The sequence below is a fragment of the Haliotis cracherodii genome, unplaced genomic scaffold (genome assembly GCF_022045235.1).
Source record: "Haliotis cracherodii isolate W230 unplaced genomic scaffold, xgHalCrac1.p SCAF_9, whole genome shotgun sequence".
In the NCBI taxonomy this organism is placed as follows: Eukaryota; Metazoa; Mollusca; class Gastropoda; order Lepetellida; family Haliotidae; genus Haliotis; species Haliotis cracherodii.
This window is the reverse complement of record NW_027266343.1, coordinates 49,156,706-49,178,091: the sequence shown is the minus strand read 5'-3', so window position 1 is coordinate 49,178,091 and position 21,386 is coordinate 49,156,706. Positions and strand designations below refer to the sequence as shown.

At 40.4% G+C, this 21,386-nt stretch overlaps 1 protein-coding gene across 1 annotated transcript in view; it reads right to left on the bottom strand.

The window, feature by feature from the left end:
• Positions 1–404: 404 nt before the first annotated feature.
• Positions 405–21,386, bottom strand: part of LOC139452174 (PDZ domain-containing protein 7-like) — an 88,369-nt gene continuing 67,387 nt past the window's right edge. Inside the window, exons 9-18 of the mRNA XM_071233536.1 lie at positions 20,226–20,893; positions 19,043–19,208; positions 18,692–18,754; positions 16,297–16,430; positions 15,194–15,285; positions 14,447–14,607; positions 9,017–9,371; positions 7,034–7,125; positions 4,931–5,031; positions 405–4,175 (exon numbers count right to left, since the gene is read on the bottom strand). Coding sequence (XP_071089637.1) covers positions 4,029–4,175; positions 4,931–5,031; positions 7,034–7,125; positions 9,017–9,371; positions 14,447–14,607; positions 15,194–15,285; positions 16,297–16,430; positions 18,692–18,754; positions 19,043–19,208; positions 20,226–20,893 — 1,979 coding nt within the window. The 3' untranslated portion in view covers positions 405–4,028. The remainder of the gene's footprint in view (positions 4,176–4,930; positions 5,032–7,033; positions 7,126–9,016; positions 9,372–14,446; positions 14,608–15,193; positions 15,286–16,296; positions 16,431–18,691; positions 18,755–19,042; positions 19,209–20,225; positions 20,894–21,386) is intronic.

Genomic DNA, 21,386 nt, shown 5'->3' with positions numbered 1-21,386 from the left:
CAATTCTAACCTGGATCTTGAAGTGGTGATATAGAAATAAAAAGGCTAGTTAACAGTATTATGAACATTCCCGTAACTTTAAGAATTTCTATTTCGAGCAGGCCAAAAAGGGCCGTTTTCTAAATCTTGGCCAATGTTGGTAGACACCATGAAAGAAAAGACACCTCAAATTATTATCATGATTCGACGTTTGTAAAAATTTGTCAGCTGAATGGGAAAGCAAAGTGATAGATAAGAAGAGCATGATAATATTTTGATAACATTTATATTCAGATCTTTTCCTCCAATTTGATCAAGACCTGGAGAGAAGTACCTGATCAGAGAACCGTGTCTGATCTTATTGAGTTGACGTGTCAATCAGATATCCCAGCCGATCCTTCTACACAATAACAACACAACATGTCAACACTTCCCCGACTTTTATTGCAAGGAATAACACCCACCACCCTGAAAATGTAAATCATGGAATGTGCAGAAAACACAAATCAATAAATAAATTTGTCATGTTTGCAACAATTTGCACAAATTTCATGGAATGATATAATGCAACAATTCATACAGAAGATATAAGAATTTCTTTGAAGAATATATACTAGTCAAGTCAGCAGCACAACCCAATAATGTTGGTGATAAAGGTTCTAAATATGAATATAAATATGAATATTCTCATTATTTTGCATGTTTTACTAATTCCTGAAATGCATATTACTGTGACTTCAAGCTGAACATCTGGTTGCTATGGTAACTACAGCACCTTCATCTTAAGCACCTGTTCAGTAATATGCTGAGTTAATGAGGACAATATCAAACTCAGAACACTACACACTAACACATGGCTAAATATATGATATGTACACATTGAACAAAATGTTTCAGGGATCCTGAATATTTTGGGGATTTATAGACTGAGCACACAAGTTCATAACAGTATCCCCAAAATATTCATGATCCGTAACTTTGGTGAGTAAATGTCATTAATATCTTCCTGTTAGTATGATACATCACACTTTTCAAGACAATAAATGATATCTCAATTAACATGGAATGTATTTACATATGATTCATGTACATGATTCATGACTTCTGACGTCACTAGACTCAACCACCTCTTGATTCACTGATTCAAACCTCCAAACATGACAAGATTTCACCTCTGGTCTTCAACAAATAACATAAATAAAGACATCTCAAAGACCTGAGTAGCATTCCTTTTTGAATATGAAGAAAAGCCCCAACAAGCAAATACAAATATTTAGATACTGATAGATGAAATGATCTTTCATTTTTTTTTCCGGCAGTGGAATAATGATGAGCCATCTTTAATATTTCTGTCGCGACCTATAACGATTTATTTTTCTGACAATGGTCCCAGGTACCTAACGAAGCGAAAACCAGACACACAGTCTCTGGAATTGAGTAAATGTGGTTCCCGAGTGGCTTATATAGGACCCAAGGCTAGAACAGAAACTTGGTGTGGGGTGTGGGTTGGCTGAAGAAGGTGGATTCTCTCACTGGTGTGAAATGCTTGTACCCTCCCAAAATAGGTACACATTTTCTGGTCAATGAAATAGAGTCTTCCTATGGTGTACGTATTCTTAATCCCTTCTACTTGTGTTTTGTTTCAAGTGTTCCTCCATATCACTATGGTAACACATGACCACTATACATGTCATCACTATGGAAACACAAGACCACTGTATATGTTGTCACTATGGTAACAAATAACACTACATGTCATCACTTTGGTAACACATGACCATTGAATACATCATCACTATGGCAACACATGGCCACTGTGTTTCATCACTATGGTAACACATGACCACTATATGTGCCATCACTATAGTAACGCATGACTACTGAATGTTTCATCACTATGGTAACACATGGCCACTATGTTTCATCACTATGGTAACACATGACCACTGAATGTTTTATCACTATGGTAACACATGACCACTGTATGTTTCATCACTATGGCAACACATGACTGCTGTATACGCCATCACTATGGTAACACATGACCACTGAATGTTTCATCACTATGGTAACACATGACCACTGAATGTGTCATCACTTTGGTAACACATGACCACTGTATATGTCATCACTATGGTAACACATGGCCACTATGTTTCATCACTATGGTAACACATGACCACTGAATGTTTCGTCACTATGGTAAAACGTGACCACTGTATGTTTCATCACCATCACAACACATGACTACTGTATGTGCCATCACGATGGTAACACATGAGCACTGAATGTGTCATCACTATGGTAACACATGACCACTGTATGTGCCATCACTATGGTAACATGTGCCCATGATCCATGTTTGCTGGGGGTAAATTCTAACTACAGTATCTAACATAGTCTAAGAACCTGTACACAACTTGACACTGTTACACTGTGTAGGATCACACACAGGGCGGGTTACACTTCTGTGTGCAGTGACAACACATGCTTTGGTTGACACCCATGATGTGGTTGACACATATGGTTTGGAAGACACACATGGAACAGGTTGACACACATTGGTTGACAGACATGTGGGTTGACACACACAGATGGTTGAAGGGTAGTATTACTCACATGGGTTGACAGACATACATGATTGGTTGACACATAGGTTAACACACATACAGAATTGGTTGACACATGGGTTAACACACATACAGGATTGGTTGACACATAGGTTAACACACATACAGAATTGGTTGACCCATAGGTTAACACACATACAGGATTGGTTGACACATGGCTTAACACACATACAGGATTGGTTGACACATGGGTTAACACACATACAGGATTGGTTGATACATGGCTTAACACACATACAGGATTGGTTGACACATGGCTTAACACACATACAGGATTGGTTGACACATGGGTTGACACATATACAGGATTGGTTAACACATGGCTTAACACACATACAGGATTGGTTGACACATGGGTTAACACATATACAGGATTGGTTAACACATGGCTTAACACACATACAGGATTGCTTGACATATGGCTTAACACATATAGAGGATTGGTTAACACATGGCTTAACACACATACAGGATTGGTTGACACATGGGTTAACACATATACAGAACTGGTTAACACATGGCTTAACACACATACAGGATTGGTTGACACATGGGTTGACACAGATGGGCTGGTTGTAGTACTATACACACTAGGTAGGGTTAAACATGTAGGTAGGTATACACCTTGTTGGACAGGATGCTATCACATATCACATGCCCTGACAATGTATGCCTCATGACATGTTCCTTGGCACTTAATGCCTCATGACATGTTCCTTGGCACTTGATTCCTCATGACAAGTTTCTTGGCACTTGATGCCTCATGACATGTTCCTTGGCACTTGATGCCTCATGACATGTTCCTTGGCACTTGATGCCTCAAGACATGTTCCTTGGCACTTGATGCCTCATGAAATGTTCCTTGGCACTTGATGCCTCATGACATGTTCCTTGGCACTTGATGCCTCATGACAAGTTCCTTGGCACTTGATGCCTCATGACATGTTCCTTGGCACTTGATGCCTCATGACAAGTTCCTTGGCACTTGATGCCTCATGACATGTCAATCACTATAGCGTCACATAATGGAATGCTTCAAATGACCTTTACCTTGGTTGCCATGATACACAGAGGCAGAACAGTTAAGCCATGTAATGGTGTTCACAGTGTCACAAGTCTCATTTAGAAAGGTTTGAATCAAATCTATCTTCAACTGACCAGGGTAATATAATTACTGGTAACTCTTCCAAGCCCTTCAGAACACATAATATTTGATGTCTGCTGCAGTTGTCCCACAGTTTGTTCATCAGCACACACTGAGCTGAGTCAAGCCATACGCTTGTCTGTGTCTGAATATAATCTATCTTCAACTGACCAGGGAAAAATAATCACATTGTACCGGTAACTTTTCCAAGCCCTTAAGACCACATAATATTTGATGTCTGCTGCAGTTTGTTCATGAGCACACATTGAGGTGAGTCAAGCCATACGCTTGTCCGTGTTGATCTCCAGCTTGATCCTGGTCGTGGCCTTGCTGTGGAATGCCTTCTCCAGCAGTTCCTCTGTGTCCTCCACAGTGTAGCCACCCAGACTCTGACTGTCCACCGATATCAACGTCACACCAGGCTGAAATACAGACATCGTACATCACTGTCTATACAAATCTGCATCCCATTAATCAACTGTCCCATGTATACAAGTATACAAAGTCCCATATATACAACTACAATGTATACAATCCCCCATGTATACAACTATCCCATATATACAATCTCCCATGTATACAACTATCACATGTATACAATCCCCATGTATTCAACTATCACATGTATACAATCCCCATGTATTCAACTATCCCATGTATGCAATCCCCATGTATACAACTATCCCATGTATACAATCCCCATGTATACAACTATCCCCATGTATACAACTACCCAATGTATACAATCCCCATGTATACAACTATCCCATGTATACAATCCCCATGTATACAACTATTCCATGTATACAACTATTCCATGTATACAATCCCTGATGTATACAACTATCCCATGTATACAATCCAAATGTATACAACTATCCCATGGGAGTATGTATCAAATTTTACTTCACCTTTAGCAACAAAACAAGATATTTTTTATATAAACATATGAGCCTGATTTGAAAGAAAAGAAAAACACCTTGCAACAATGTTCTTTTGTGGCATGAACTTTTTTTGTGAAGTGTAATTTTTGTTGTTGAGACTTTTTGAGTACAATTTATTTGGTTGCACAAAATCCAAAATATCAAATTGCAGGACCCTACGACGGGACAAATCCAACCAAACTGTGCCCCTTGTGCTGGGATTTGATTTGAAATAGCAAAGAGAGACAAGTCACCTGGAGTTTCTCTTCATCTGCAGCTGCACTGTCCACGAGCACCTCATCGATACGAACTGGTAGAAAAACTTGACCGATAAGGCCCCCTCTCAAGCGGAGTCCTGAAAGGGGCAAATAGCTCTGTATATGACATAGCAGTTTGATTTAATATAGAAATATGCTGTGTTAAACCATCTTGAACAAAAAGCAGTTCAGTTGTGCATGTACATGCTTGAGTTTACAAGCTGCATCTAATGATGACTTATAGTATGTAGGGCTGGGACGAATCCAAATTTACTACCCGGGTACCCATCCACTATTACCCAACCCTACCTGGGTACACGCTGTCGGTCTCAAGAGATAGGTACAAAATGTCCGATTGGAAATAGTTTGACCGTAGCCCTGACAAAATGTATTATACATGTATAAAACGATCTAGTCATGCATACATTGAAGTTTCAGTTTTATTCAAACATATAAAAGTCAGAAGGAATGGGTGCATAGTCAGAAAGAAATGTGAACATTAGTGACACGTAGTGTAACCATAGGTTTAGATAATTTTTGTCATTAAACAATATATCACGTGACTAACAACAGGTCTGGGTAGTCCTGTGGGTACCTGGGTCCTACTCAGTACCCATCCATCGCAGGTACCTGAGTTACCTGTCCCAGCCCTAACAGTATGATATAATTGTGTGGAAGATAATCCACCTGTTAACATTGTTTGCAAACATTGCGATCTGAGATGAAACCAAATCAATATGTCAGGATAAGATGGCCGTGAGTACATGATGTAAGGGTAGGTCGAATGTAAAATGTTATGAAAAAGCAAACTACAGAAAGTAGGAGCTCATTCTTAACAGCAAAACACCGCACAATTTCATTCACAAATATCTGATCTTGATTATTTGAAAATTACATACATTAATTACAGAATTTCACAATGCCTGTGTGTTTTGCTGATTAATGAGCAGCCGATGATGGGATTATAAACTATGTAAAAAAAACCCAAAATGTTCAGTCAATAAGGTGAAGGTCACACAGACAACAAAGAAAGGCGTTGACTGAAACTTCAACAACAACAACCCAGGAATTCATACTAAAAATCTACAAAGAAAAATCTCTAGAATTCTCTAGTTGTAAGAAATCCAAATCCTGTTTAAAGCATTAGAAAAAGAGTTCTCTTGTGTCCAGATTTCCATTGTGTAAAAACTTTGACTTCAAAATCATGACAATGTTAGAGGAATTAGAGATGTGTCAAACCATGTTCTACTGATCAAAGACAACCTCCAAATACACAGGGGTGAGAATCTTCTGCAGATCCGCGAATTTCCGCGAATTTTAATGACCATAAATTTGTTAAAATCTGATGGCTTCCAAGCCCCCCTGAACCCCCATAAACACCCCCAAATTATGGGCCACGCTCCATTGAAGAGAAGTTTCAGCTGAAAAGGAAAATATCTTTCTCATCCCTGAATACACTAGCTACCCTGAGAAACATAGGGACTTCTTTTGGAGGAGCGTTATGGATATGGCTTGGGGTGGATCCATGTGATTGGCTTAACAGAAGTGGTGATCCTAGCCACTCCTCTGGCAGGTCAACATTATGCAGACAATGCGGTACCCACACTGATCATCACTACAAACTATACAGACTAATTTTCAGTAAACTAATTTTGTAAGACAATTAAATCAAATTTCAGTTTACATTAAATATGTCACAAACAATATCAGTTAATTCTTTGATGTCACAATGGCTATCCTGGCCAACCCGCTGACTTCTATAGGTTTTGATAAGACAACTGGTCAATAACAGCTCACTGGCTAAAATGGTGCCTCATTCAAGGGGAGATAACTCGTTACTGGGCAGGACAAAACAGACCACAAACTGTAGTGCCTGTCACTAGGTATAATATAAGCCAACAATTCTGATTACACTGATGTAAGACGAAACAAAGGACCAGATACCGTTCTATGATCCCTGGCATAACAGAGATGATAGGGAAGGTTATCTCATAGGTAATTCCACAAACTGATACAAAAAGAACTCTTTATTCTATGAAAAGCTGGACTTCGTGACTAAAACCAAGCTATCCCAACTCCAAGAGATTTTGGAAAGCATACCTAAAGTTTTCTTTAGCTTAGGGACAAACACAACCGTGGAATTTAGGTGTGGAATGCCATCCTTATTATTGAAAATTTGCCGAATTGTGCGTCTGAAAAAATATTAAGTAATATGTAATTTAAACATCATATTGTTTTCTCATGTACCAGGTAATTAAAGTTTAAAGCATTATCACACATAAGTGAACTGAGAGTCGAAGATATTGATACACAATGTCGGGGAGGAAAATACAAGGCTATGACAGAGAGGACCGTCCTCTTGTTCCAAGGACATTCTACTCATCAGTTTACTTCTAGGCAGGTCAGATATGTAAGAAATGTTTTGACACACCTCTTCATTCCTTTAACAAAACAGTTTCATTATTTCATGAAGTTTATTTACAACTGGGTCGTGCCAAATGGCTACCAAATAGACAGAGGTGATTATGGTGTTGTACACTTTCTATAAAACATTAAAAATGTCAACACCTCCATCCCAAAACAAATATTAATCATGTAAATGTCTCTCTTCCTGACAACCTCCATGGTCTAGTGGATAAGGCGTCTGCCTGGACAGTGGATCCCATCCGTGTCACACCGAATTACGCTAAAAGATGGTACATGTTGTTACCCTGTCTGGCGCTCGGCATTAAGGGGCTAAAACAAGGACTGGTTGGCTCGGAGTCAGTATACTGTGTCTGAGTGGGGTATCCATGTTAAGCTGTTGGCTGGCACATTAAGACTGACATTAGTCTAGACTAGTACAAGCAGACGCACGCACGCACGCACGCACACATGTCGCTATTTATGTAAGTACAATAATCTTGAATGCAATGTTAAACTCCATATCACTGCTGTATTCATGACTAAATTGTGTATATATCAACTTGTTCTCGTCGCTATATGATTGAAATAATGCCAATGTGACGTTAAATTTTAACTCACTCGCTCACTATCTTTTTCTTTGATAGCATATCACATAACTGTCTGTCTATTTCACGGATGGTTCACATAAATATGTCTATTTCATTGATGGCTTATAGCAAATATCCATCTGCTTCATTGACAGCTTTTCACCCTCGTTTGGTTTTATTCCACTAGCTGGAACGAATTTATCTTACCAACATGTTTTAATATGACATTGTAAAAGAATTAAAACAAATTCAAATTTGAAAGTAAACATGACTTTCATGACTCAGAAACATTGTGCAGCTTTTTGCTTTGAAGCAGGGCATAAGGGATTTATTCTGCCTCTCAAAAACCGTGAAGATTTCGGGAAGAATAGGTCTTCAGCAACCCATGCCTGCCGTTAAAGGCGACTATGTTTGTCGTAAAAGGCGACTAATGGGATCGGGTGGTCAGGCTCGCTGACTTGGTTTATGCATGTCATCGATCCCAATTGCGTGGATCGATGCTCGTGATATTAATCACTGGATTGTCTGGTCCAGCCCCGATTATTTACAGCCCACCGTCATATAGCTGGAATATTGCTGAGTGCGGCGTTAAACAACAAACCAACCAAAAATCTACATGCAGCCTGACCTGATCATGGCGGGGTATAAGGGATATATTCTCCTGCTAAGAAATTTAATTCCCTACAAGGCGGGATACATACTAGATAATCAAGATCACAAGGACCAATCAAATCTCATCATTCTGACATAGAGATATGATATAAGACAGTTGTCAGGGTTGATATTAGCTAAATACCCCAACATTATGTGATATCAAAAGCTAGTTGTTATAATTCCTGAAGAAAAACATTTGATAAACAATGTAACAAAACCTGTTATGATGTTATTTTTCAAAACAAGCCTATTTGTAATGTTTAGTTATTTCTTCATCGGTTCTGCAAACAAGAACAGGAACATCCTCAAAACAAAGAACAAAATGGTCTATGAAGACACGCATACTGCAGAAGTCATAAGGTGGTCATATTTCTATTGTCATGTATGTTGTAATGAACTTTCAACAAAACTCAACTAACAGTGGCGAAAGTCTTACTTATGTCCACTGTCTGCAACGTGGTTGAGCTTCACCCAGTGGATCGGCTCGGGCGTGGCAGGTTTGTGTTCAGATGTAATGGCCGACGTCTCCTTGAGGTGGATTGGTTTAGCTGCCACTGGTGTGGCTGAAACTGGTGTGGCTGAAACTGGTGTGGCTGAAACTGGTTTGACTGCAACTGGTTTGACTGCAACTGGTTTGACTGCAACTGGTTTCGCTGCAACTGGTTTAGCTGCAACTGGTTGGGGGCTGTCGAAACTTGAGTGAGTCTTCATGGTTTGTAGAACTTTAGCCTCCGTCCTCTTATCCCGTTCATACTGATCCACTGTCTTGATGTGGAAGTGGCCATTTTCATCTGGAAAAACCAGTGCTGGTGATTCTTAATGCATATTTTTGTTTAGGTCAGTGGTTGAAATAATAATAAAATTCCACTGTCCTATTTTTGTGCTTTTATAAAGAAAATACATGGCTTTGTAAGATGAGAAAAAAACTTAAATTTCAAATTCTCTATTTCTAATTATAACAAATAAAATACCTTACAGGCTTGAAACATGTCCAGATTTATAACCTGATAAACTACACCTATATCACGGGACCAACCGGTTTCCCATTTTGTATACATCATTTCAGAGCTGATGCAAATTGTTTCTGCCAGGAACAATGCAAGTTGTTAAAAGAACAAAATGGCAATATTGACAGAGTTACAATCAACAATAACACAGCTATATCAACATGGCAGCTTGCAAATAACCAAGACAGGATCAGACCTTGTAGTATTAGACACGGACATTAATCTGCTAGTCTAAGACCAGGTAATTCAAAGGTTTACTTAATTTTGCCCCCGATCTATTTGTTTTACAAATGGTGGTTGGATAGCAAAGTTGTTAAAGCATTCACATGTCACGCCAAAGGCCCGGGTTGGATCCCCACATATTGCTGAGATATTGCTAAAAGTGGCGTAAAACCTTACTCACTCACTCACGCACTATTTGTGTTAGATGAGCTGCTAGTACAAGCTGAGTGGTGGAATTGTTGGATTAAATGAGTTGTCTACCCCTGTAATGACTGACGGCATGAGCCAGTAGCATAACAACAGACAATAAGGGACCGGGAACCCGTTCCATAAAGCGATCTTAGTGCTAAGTTGGTCGTAACTCCCATACTTTATCACAGCCTTACGATCAACATGGCATCAAGATCGCAAAGCGATCATAGTGATACGACAGTCGTAATTCTATGTTAAAGTATGGGAGTTACGATCGTCTTACTACTACGATTGCTTTGTGGAACGGGCCCAGTCAGACACTCAGTATGTATACAGAACGAACCTTAATGAAAATAAATATTGAGTGGCAATGGTGGTCAGCAGCATAAAGAACAATGTTAGGCTGCAATGACACACAATCAGCCAGGGCCCACTTGCACAAAGCAGTGTTAGTGCTACAACTATTGCAAGCCTATGTTAAAGTATGGGAGTTACGGTCACCTTTGCGCTAAGATCACTTTGTGCCAGCGGATCCAGGTCACATATTGTGACCACCAAGCGGCCTATTCACAAAGCTTTTTTAGCACTAAGATTGTCTGGCGATTATGTGCCTCACTCTGGCGGTGTGGGTTTGAATGGGACTCAACCCAATAATGTACAAGAATCTCTACTTTACTAAGAAAGTGTTATCCCAGATATAACATTTGTTACTAAGATTGTGTAAAGAGTCCCAAGCCTAATCAGCCCTTGTAAGCTTAGGGTGCTAATAGGGCATATTCTTCTTGTGAATCTCTTTGGTGGGTCAAGTACCAAGATTGTGAGGCAACTATAAGAGATTATTGGAAACAAACTTGATCTAGATGACTTCAAAACAGACATCAACCGTGCTCATCTAATAATAAATGGAAAGGCTATTATTGCGCTGATACTGGATGATCACCATAGACGTGACACATTCACAGCCGCGAACAAGACCAAGGACTTAGACTGTGGATAAGTGGAGACTTCTCTAGGACCGTGCGAGAGAAGAAGAGGAAGCTGAAACCTATGATGATGGAGCAAGACATAATGAAGAGCGAACTTTTCTTTGATTTGCAAGTTGTTTATTAATGATTGTGTTAACAGTGACGAAGTAACCGCCAGTCACGCCCAGGGGCTGGAATGATGTCACATGTCAAAGGGAGTCACATGATCACCCACAGGAATTCAGCCCAGCCCTGACTGACGTTGAAATTGATGACAAACCTGAGAAATAACACCACATGGGTATTCCAGGTTAACCTGTTTATGACGGAGATACTAGTGTTAAGGAACAGTAGTTACCGACGGAGTTATGAAACAACGTTCATGGATGGAAAACAGATGAAAACATCACGTTATTACAACTATCTAGGTGTCTCTACACAGTTGTCATGGACGAAATGTACAGTGACTGTATCCTCAAAAACAAAAAAGGCACTACTTTCTGTAAAGGAATTACAATACAGTGTCCCAAATATATCTGCAACTGTACTTATTAAATTGTTTAACAGTAAGGTAAAACCTATATTACTTTATGGGGCTAAAGTTTGGGGATTCAGGGATAGACCAGTAATTAATTCCACTCTAACTTCGGTATAAAGTTTGCACTAGATGTGGGAAACCATGTCTCCAGCTAGGCATCACTAGCCGTGTGCAGCAGATAAGGTCTTAATGTTGAATAATATAGCACATGCATACGTTATTGGTGTTAACTATTTCATAATGCTGGCATCAGGTACCCAGCAATGTTCATCTTCCTGAGGCAAGGGAGTTAACGGACTATAAAAGTCCAGTTTCCACCCTTGCCGAACTAGGCTCATCTTCCTGAGGCAAGAGAGTTAACTGACTATAAAAGTCCAGTTTCCACCCTTGCCGAACTAGGCTCATCTTCCCGAGACAAGAGAGTTAACTGACTATAAAAGTCCAGTTTCCACCCTTGCCGAACTAGGCTCATCTTCCTGAGGCGAGTGAGTTAACGGACTATAAAAGTCCAGTTTCCACCCTTGCCGAACTAGGCTCATCTTCCTGAGGCAAGAGAGTTAACGGACTATAAAAGTCCAGTTTCCACCCTTGCCGAACTAGGCTCATCTTCCTGAGGCAAGAGAGTTAACTGACTATAAAAGTCCAGTTTCCACCCTTGCCGAACTAGGCTCATCTTCCTGAGGCAAGAGAGTTAACGGACTATAAAAGTCCAGTTTCCACCCTTGCCGAACTAGGCTCATCTTCCTGAGGCAAGAGAGTTAACGGACTATAAAAGTCCAGTTTCCACCCTTGCCGAACTAGGCTCATCTTCCCGAGGCAAGAGAGTTAACTGACTATAAAAGTCCAGTTTCCACCCTTGCCGAACTAGGCTCATCTTCCCGAGGCTAGAGAGTTAACTGACTATAAAAGTCCAGTTTCCACCCTTGCCGAACTAGGCTCATCTTCCCGAGGCTAGAGAGCTAACTGACTATAAAAGTCCAGTTTCCACCCTTGCCGAACTAGGCTCATCTTCCCGAGGCAAGAGAGTTAACTGACTATAAAAGTCCTGTTTCCACCCTTGCCGAACTAGGCTCATCTTCCCGAGGCAAGAGAATTAACTGACTATAAAAGTCCTGTTTCCACCCTTGCAGAACTAGGCTGGTATTATGGAGTTACATTTTGGCTGGACTAACGAGTCTATGCACATTCCAATCAAAATTGCGCACCGAAATCGAAATCCAGTTCATAAACTGTCGTGCAGATTTTGGTGGATTGCAGGATTTGCAAAGCATGTGCACTACCAACTCGTTGTCAGCAGATATTTTCCAAATCTACTCATGTTTTTAATCAAGATGATTTGATGCATTTCGCGATGTAAGACCCGTTTTATCACAATATAGATATTGATTATAGATCAGATCGTCCTGACTGGGCGCAACCATTTTGTGTGAAGCAAACGCAAGTGATACGAGAGGTGGAATCTGATTGGTCCTAAGGAAAGGCTTAGAAGGGACATAACTGGTAATAGCCACTGGTGGCGCTACGATCGAGCCCAGTAATTCCAGCCTAGTTCAGCAAGGGTGGAAACTGGACTTTTAAAGTCAGTTAACTCTCTTGCCTCTGGAAGATGAGCCTAGTTCAGCAAGGGTGGAAACAGGACTTTTAAAGTCAGTTAACTCTCTTGCCTCGGGAAGATGAGCAATGTTATACTCTCCTGAAATACTTAGATTCTGCAGCTAGATGTACCTGGGCATCACATGTAAAGTCATGAGTAAATATGTATTAGTATATATATTCTGGTTTAGCCAGGATGTTAGGGATATTTTGCAATATATTAGGATGTACAAACAGAGGCTTGAAGATAGTGAAAAGCAATGCATATTAAGCAAGATTACTGATTCATCTCATATGTATTATTAATGCAGGGGCAGTCGGGTAGCCAAGTGGTTAAAGTGTTCACTCGTCATGCCAAAGACCCGGGTTCGATTCCCGACATGGGTACAATGTGTGAAGCCCATTTTTGGTGTCCCCCGCCGTGATATTGCTGGAATATTGCTAAATGCGGCGTAAAGCCAAAACTCACTCACTCACTCACATTATTAATGCATGAAATTGTTATTCGATGATAAAGGATATAGAAGGGATTAGTGCCTGCTGAGACTGCATCAGCTGCCTCTATGCTGTAATGTTAGATGTAAAGATGGTGAAAGTATTAACAGATTATAAAGAATGTGTAACAGCAACAGTGCTGAAGATGAAATGCATTTTCTCTTTGACTGCAGCGCATACATTTTATACAGAGATAGATACTTACCATAATCTGATGGTTTATCTACAATAATCAAACACAAAAAGCTACCCAACAGCAAACATAAGCTTGTACTTATTAACTGTGCTAAATTTATTAACAGGCATTCTCAGAACTGCCAGAGACCGCCTCCGTGGTCTTGTGGTAGAGCGTCCGCCCGGAGAGCGGAAGGTCCAGGGTTCGATCCCGGGCCGCGTCATACAAAAAGACGTTAAAAGATTGTACTTGTTGTTACCCTGTCTGGCGCTCGGCATTAAGGGGCTAAAACAAGGACTGGTCGGCTCGGAGTCAGTATACTGTGTCTGAGTGGGGTATTCATGTTAAACTGCGGCATGGTATCTCAGTGAGCTAGCACTATAAATCGGCATCAGTCCGGACTAGTACAAGCAGCCACACACACACATACACGTGCATGCACGTCGCTATATAAGTGCAATAATCTTGGACGCGACGTTAAACCCAATTTCACCTCACCTCACCAGAACTGCCAGAAATACCTAATTACATCTCGCACAGAGATGTATAGTTATATGTTCATACTTCCATGCACACTAATCATGTTTCATTATCGCCCAAGGAATTAATGTGTACATATATATCTGTAGATGGGCTGATGGCCAAGAAAATAAGAATAAACTTGGTAGAAAGTACGTACCCAAAACGGTGGTCATGAGTTGTTTCTTGGGCCGATCCTTCATACTCTCTCGGTGACGAAGTGGCAGATGCAGCTTGGTAGATAAATCTTCGTATCTCTCTATCTCGTAGAAGTTGACCATGTTGTCAAAGCGGGCTATGTGGTACGGGTAGATAACACCCCTGGCAATGAGAGACGTGGAGCATGTGGTGAATAACTGGTGGACATCCTGCTATCCCTGAGGACAAGCCTGCATGTTAAGTGGAGCTAAACATGCTAAAGTGTTGCCCAACTAACCTGATATCGCTGAGGAGAAGCCTGCATTTTAATTAGAGCTAAAGTGTTGCCCAACTAACCTGATATCCCCAATGAGAAGCCTGCATGTTAAGTGGAGCTAAAGTGTTGCCCAACTAACCTGATATCCCTGAGGAGAAGCCTGCATGTTAAGTGGAGCTAAAGAATTGCCCAACTAACCTGATATCCCTGAGGAGAAGCCTGCATTTTAAGTGGAGCTAAAGTGTTGCCCAACTAACCTGATATCCCTGAGGAGAAGCCTGCATGTTAACCTGACATTCCCAAATAGCCTACATCTTAAGTGGTTCTTGAAATGTTGCCCAACTAGAATGACATCCCCCAAATGCCTGCATGTTAAGTGGAGCTAAAGTGTTGCCCAACTAACCTGATATCCCCGAGGAGAAGCCTGCATGTTAACCTGACATCTCCAAATAGCCTACATCTTAAGTGGTGTTAAAGTGTTGCCCAACTAACCTGACATCCCTAAGCAGAAGCATCTTGTCTGGCTTGTCCAGTATCTTCAGCAGTGACTTCACCAGTGAGTCCAGATCCTTGGTCTCATGGTACTGGAGGATATAAACAGGTCACCATACACATTCCATCTCCATTGTGAATCAAAGGAATGGGAATCAAAGAAATGTGAAGCAATGAAACGTGAAGCTATGAAATGTGAAGCTATGAAATGTGAAGCAATGAAATGTGAAGCTATGAAATGTGAAGCAATGAAATGGTGCTGCAGCAGGGCTGGAACTACACATTGGTTTGCTACACAAAAGGTTTCAGGATGACAAGGTTTAGACACAATGCAACATACAAGATTTATGATAATGAGTCATATTCCACTATCAAAGAGAAGTAAATAGAAACTCTGAATTGTGTAACATGAATTTACCATCAATGGGATATAACAGGTGTTCACAATAACGGAAATATTACATTATTTACCATCAAGGGGGTATAATTTACCACCAAGGGGGTATAACAGGTATTGACCATCAGGGGATATAACAGGGACTGACTATCAAGGGGATACAACACTGTTATTAACAGGTATTGACCATCAGTGGATATAACAGGGACTGACTATCAAGGGGATATAACAGGTATTGACCATCAGGGGATATAACAGGGACTGACTATCAAGGGGATATAACAGGTATTGACCATCAGGGGATATAACAGGTACTGACAATCAAGGGGATATAACAGGTATTGACCATCAGGGGATATAACAGGGACTGACTATCAAGGGGATACAACACTGTTATTAACAGGTATTGACCATCAGGGGATATAACAGGGACTGACTATCAAGGGGATATAACACTGTTATTAATAGGTATTGACCATCAGGGGATATAACAGGGACTGACTATCAAGGGGATACAACACTGTTATTAACAGGTATTGACCATCAGGGGATATAACAGGGACTGACTATCAAGGGGATATAACACTGTTATTAATAGGTATTGACCATCAGGGGATATAACAGGGACTGACTATCAAGGGCATATAACACTGTTATTAATAGGTATTGATCATCAAGGGAGAAATAAAAGATCTTTGCCACTCACTGATTCCACCAGACTGATAACTTCAGTGCTCTCCTTCTCTGGCAACTTCTCCTGAGCGTTCTCCTTCAGGATGGCCATCTTGTTGGGGTCAATGCTGGCCTGGGTCTGCAGGGCAGGGTGGGACTGGTCCGTGTCTACAACACCAATAGTTGCACTATTGTATCTCAACTTAAGCACTTATACTATCTAAACAGTTCTAAAGTTTATCTTATTCTGAACTCATGGAGCTACAAGATCTGATTGAAACGAAGAATGTATTTCTTTTTTCTATGTATGCATGAAGAAGGAAATATTTAGAATTAAAACAAATTGCTGTTTGTTTTATAATGCCACACTCAGCAGTATTCCAACTATTTGACAGTGGTCTGTAAATAATCAAGTCTGGGTCAGACAATTCTGTGATTGACATCATGAGCATCGATCTAAACAATACATGATTGGGTTGTCTTGTGGTTTCCTTTGACAATCAAGCCTTGTTTTAATCAAACACTTTACTTTTGCAAGAATAAGGTGGGATTTGTCAAAAATAATATATTGTCTTGCTTGCTCTGATGGAAGAGATGAAAGCATTTCTGAAACTCTTTACTATAAGTTTTAGCTATGGAAACGTGAAATAGTATGTTGTGAGTAACTAGATTCCTTTCCTACAGACCCATGAACATCAGGGGTAGAATAGGTCTTCAGCAACCCATGCTTAACGTAAAAGGCGACTGTGCTTGTCGTAAGAGGCAACTAACGGGATCGGGTGGTCAGGCTCGCTGACTTGGTTTGATGCATGTCATCGTATCTCAATTAAATGTATTGAAGCTCATGTCAATCACTCGATTGTCTGGTCCAGACTCGATTATTAACAGACCGCTGTCATACAGCTGGAATATTGCTGACTGTGGCGTTAATCAAACAAACAAACCTTTCATACATGATGGGGAAAATGTTACCTTTTTTTAAAGGTGCCCTTAAAGAGCACTCTTCCCCACAAATTGTTATAAGAAATAATTGAAAAAAAAGAAGATTGTTAATGAAGTTGACTTTTGATTTATTATTTATATACAACAGTAAATCATAAACTTGATATCAATAATGTCATTCTTTATATTTACCATTTATAAATCACCCAAACTGTCACCTACAGAGCAGTAAGAATAAAAATATAAACCAATAGGTTTATTATTCAGGACAAACAAAATTAATTTAATGTTTTATTGATGTTCAAGGTTTTTTGGGACAACTTTGACAACATAAGTTTTTAGTTTATACTTGTCCACAAACAGGAAACCAATTTGTGTGGTTAAAAAATAAGAAATCTTACTTACCTTTCTTTTTCCCTGAAACAATAGAGGAAACACACACCAAAAATAGAGTGACAAATAACGACAACAATACAGTCCACTATCTACAGGTGACGGGGGAAGGGAGAACAACATGCATTACTTAAACTCATCTAGGACTCTGGATGAGGTGAGTGAGTGTGTTGGGTAAAGCAGCTTGTAACAGTATTCCAGTTATCAGTGTTATATCACGCATGTCAGCTTAATCTGGGAGGAAAGCACCAAGTGATGCAGATCTTAGGTATATACCACTTTGGTGAAACCCATGAGCCTGGGTATGGTGCTGACAATCCCAGATAGCCACAATTGTTTCCAGGTTTGTCAGCACCACACATGTTGTGGGTTTGATCCCCTGACTGCCTCTGTGGTGTAGTGGATAGAGCATGTGGCCGGAGTGTGGAAGGTTGGGGGTTCCATCCCCCGACCGCGTCTTACCAAAAGAGGTTGAAAGATGGTACTTGTTGTTATCTTGCCTGGGCTCGGCATTAAAACAAGGACTGGTCAGCTCGGAGTCAGCATATGAGGACTGAGGGGGTATCCATGCTAAACTACAACGTGATTTCTCAGTGGGCTAGCAATATCACAGCAGCATTAGTCCGGACTAGTATAAGCAGTCTCACACGTGGACGGACATCACTAGGGAAGTACAATAACCCTGACAACCCATTCCAGCTCACCAGGAGAATCTAAAGACAAAATTCGAGCCCACATTTTGAAGTCAAAATCAAAACAGTAACGCTATTCCTGCATCTGCAAGAGAATTCCACCTTTGATGTCATTTACAGATGAAATTTCAGAGATTTGTTACTTTTTGATTAAAGCTGAAGCAATTTAGTGAAGATTTGGTGCACTGTGATATGTTGTACCACGATATTGAAACAGCCCTACTCCAACAATCTCAACACACTTTCAATAATCCTTGGGACGGAACACAGTATCCATGGTGAACTTGGAAGGACAATGAGAAAAGGGGGTGAAATCTTTAGTAAAGGTTGCGGAGATAAATAAAAACCATGCCTCTGACATGTAACCATGGTAACGTTGGCACAGTGACTGGGAGTACCTACTTGTAATTCCGCCTTTCAGCTTAGACTTGAGACGTGACCAAGTCCCTTTCTTGCCATCCGAATCTGAAACATGCATTCCAAGATACATTATATACTGAACAAGAAAAGAGTGAGTGAGTGAGTTGGGTTTAACGATGAGGTTTAAACGATGGAGATAATATTTGATTCCTTGGGACTTGTTAATCATTGTCAAAATTGATAAAACAATCTCAGCAATATGTCTGGGTTTCAGTCATCAACGCTCTACATACAAGCATTAATAAATTTCATCCTACTTTTCAATCTTATGAATGAAAGAGGCTGACTGCCCAATCCTAGTAAGCAAATATTTTTGTTCCAGCCATGTTCTACCTTTTTTGGAGTGGTCGATCTGCGTGACGGCTCGGTTGCCGAGATGGGACTGCCTGTCTTCCAGCATCTTCAGCTGCTCTTGGAAGTCGTGGAGAACCTCCTCCTCCTCAGGAGTCATGGAGCCGTCCGTCACGGCTCCGGTCTTCTCCAACTTCTTCTTGTTGACCTAAATGGACATACTACAACTACAACTGTCACCAAAGGACCATTCATTTAATATTCTGTGAGGGTCTGGCATTTTAAAAAAATTGATAATTCTTTCAGAAGAAACTGTAAAAACATAACTTGTCATGAAGAAAAATGAAATTATAAACTTAAGATGTGAAAAAAATTGTATTTCTTTAGCTCCTTCTTTCACTGAAATATTTGCATGTTTTGAAGCGGTGACTGCAAAAAATATTTGGTCTCTGACACATATTTTAATCTTGGCTAAGGGAGATAACTCTGTACAGCTTGTTGTGGCACCTCAGATGGCTGGTTTGTCCCTGGTCTCATAACTACATGAACAAATGGGTCATGGAACCAAGTCTCACAGTCATGTTTTTTCTGCATGTCACCACAGCATAAGTGTTTGCACCGGGGGTAGTTCAGCTTTCACCAAAACGCACAGGTGTTTAATGTTGACACCACAACTGCCATCAGGCGGGGACTTTTCAGGGTTCTAAACTAACTGCACCTGACAGGCAAATTGGGTAAAAAGCATGACTTTGCTTCAAGAGGTATTTTAACATTGTATTATAACATTGTATTTTAACATTGTATTTTGAGATTGTATTCAATCCAATAATATAAAACTAAGCATTAAAACCTCTTCCTATCTCTCGGTCTTCTTAACAGAGACATGTACCTCAATGTTTTGATAAACATTAGTAATGTTTATATTCTTGTTTGGGAATTTGGATAACAATTGCTGCAGACTTATTTATTAACGAATATCAGCCCCTGAGCAGGCCTAGTCAAAGTCGTTGCCATAGAAACTTGAAAAATGTTTTTTTTAAAAATACCAAACTATCAAAAGGCACAGTTCGCCACTAGACCTATCTATGTGCCAAGTTTGGTTAAGATATCTCACATGGTTTTTGTATTCTGCTCCCGGAAATGAAAGGTGACAGACGGAAGGACGGATGGGTAGCCCCCATTTCTATCTCCCCTTCCACTTCGTGACGGGGATAATAATACTGACCTTGCTGTACACTGGTTCCTCTTGCACTTCTGTGACAATGACAGTGTCGACAGTATCAACACCGTTCTGTTGGTGCACAGGTAAACTACTTTTAGGTATGACATATTCCTCCAAATTTAGAGGTCTATCCCGTGTCGACTCATTTATATCTTGCAGGGAGACATAATGGCCTCTTGAATTTGTGTTCGCATAAATAGGGTTTGTCCTTATGTGAGTTGCCTCCCTTTGGGTGTAATTATCCGAAATGTACACAGCGGGCTGAATTTCAGGTCTGACTATTTCCGCTGTCTCATAATGCTGTCGTAAGTCATGCTCATAGATGACTTTTGATGTACCGGGAAACACCCTCTGTTCCTGGTGCCGCTTGATCTTTCCCGAGTCTGTGTCATTCATGTCATCGCCGTTTAACCGAACAAAGTGAGTATCATCATAATCATCATCCTTCAGCCGAAGGTCAGTGGTGTCGTGTCTATCCGACCGGAACTCGTAAAGGTTTTCTTCATGATAGATGAGGTCGCCACTGCGGGACTCGCTGGGCAGGTAGATGGTGGATGGAATATTGTCAAGACTTCTAGCCATGGGTAAACGCGAAGCATACTGTGGGGTTGTGTGGATGTGCAGGGTGCTGTGTCTACTCGATATAGGGCTGTCGAACATGGCTACTCTACCTGAAAGTTGCAGAAAACTATACTTTTACATAAAATATCATTTAAATATGAAAATTCTTTCACACACGATTTGTTATTTAATGCCAGACTCAGCAATATTCCAGCCTTAATCATATAAATGATTGGCTGTAAATAATCAAATCTGGACCAGACAATCTAGTGATTGATATTGTGAACAACAATCCACGCTGGGGTATGATGACACGCAATCGACCAAGTTACCTGACCTGCCCCCTGATCCATTTGGTAGAGCTGAGGCAATCTAGACTTGCCAAACCATTCTAGACTTGGGTTGGATTCCTTTTATAATTTACTCTCTAGGGTCTGGGTCTGGGAGACAGACAAGATATGATACAAAGTGTCTTTGTATTGATTCAGGTTTTAATTCTGTATCAATTTTCAAAAAGTAATATTTCAAAAATATATAGTTTGGTAACATGAGCAACTAACGCTAAGGACTGGGAGGGTAGTATCCCTTGACGACCTGGCATCA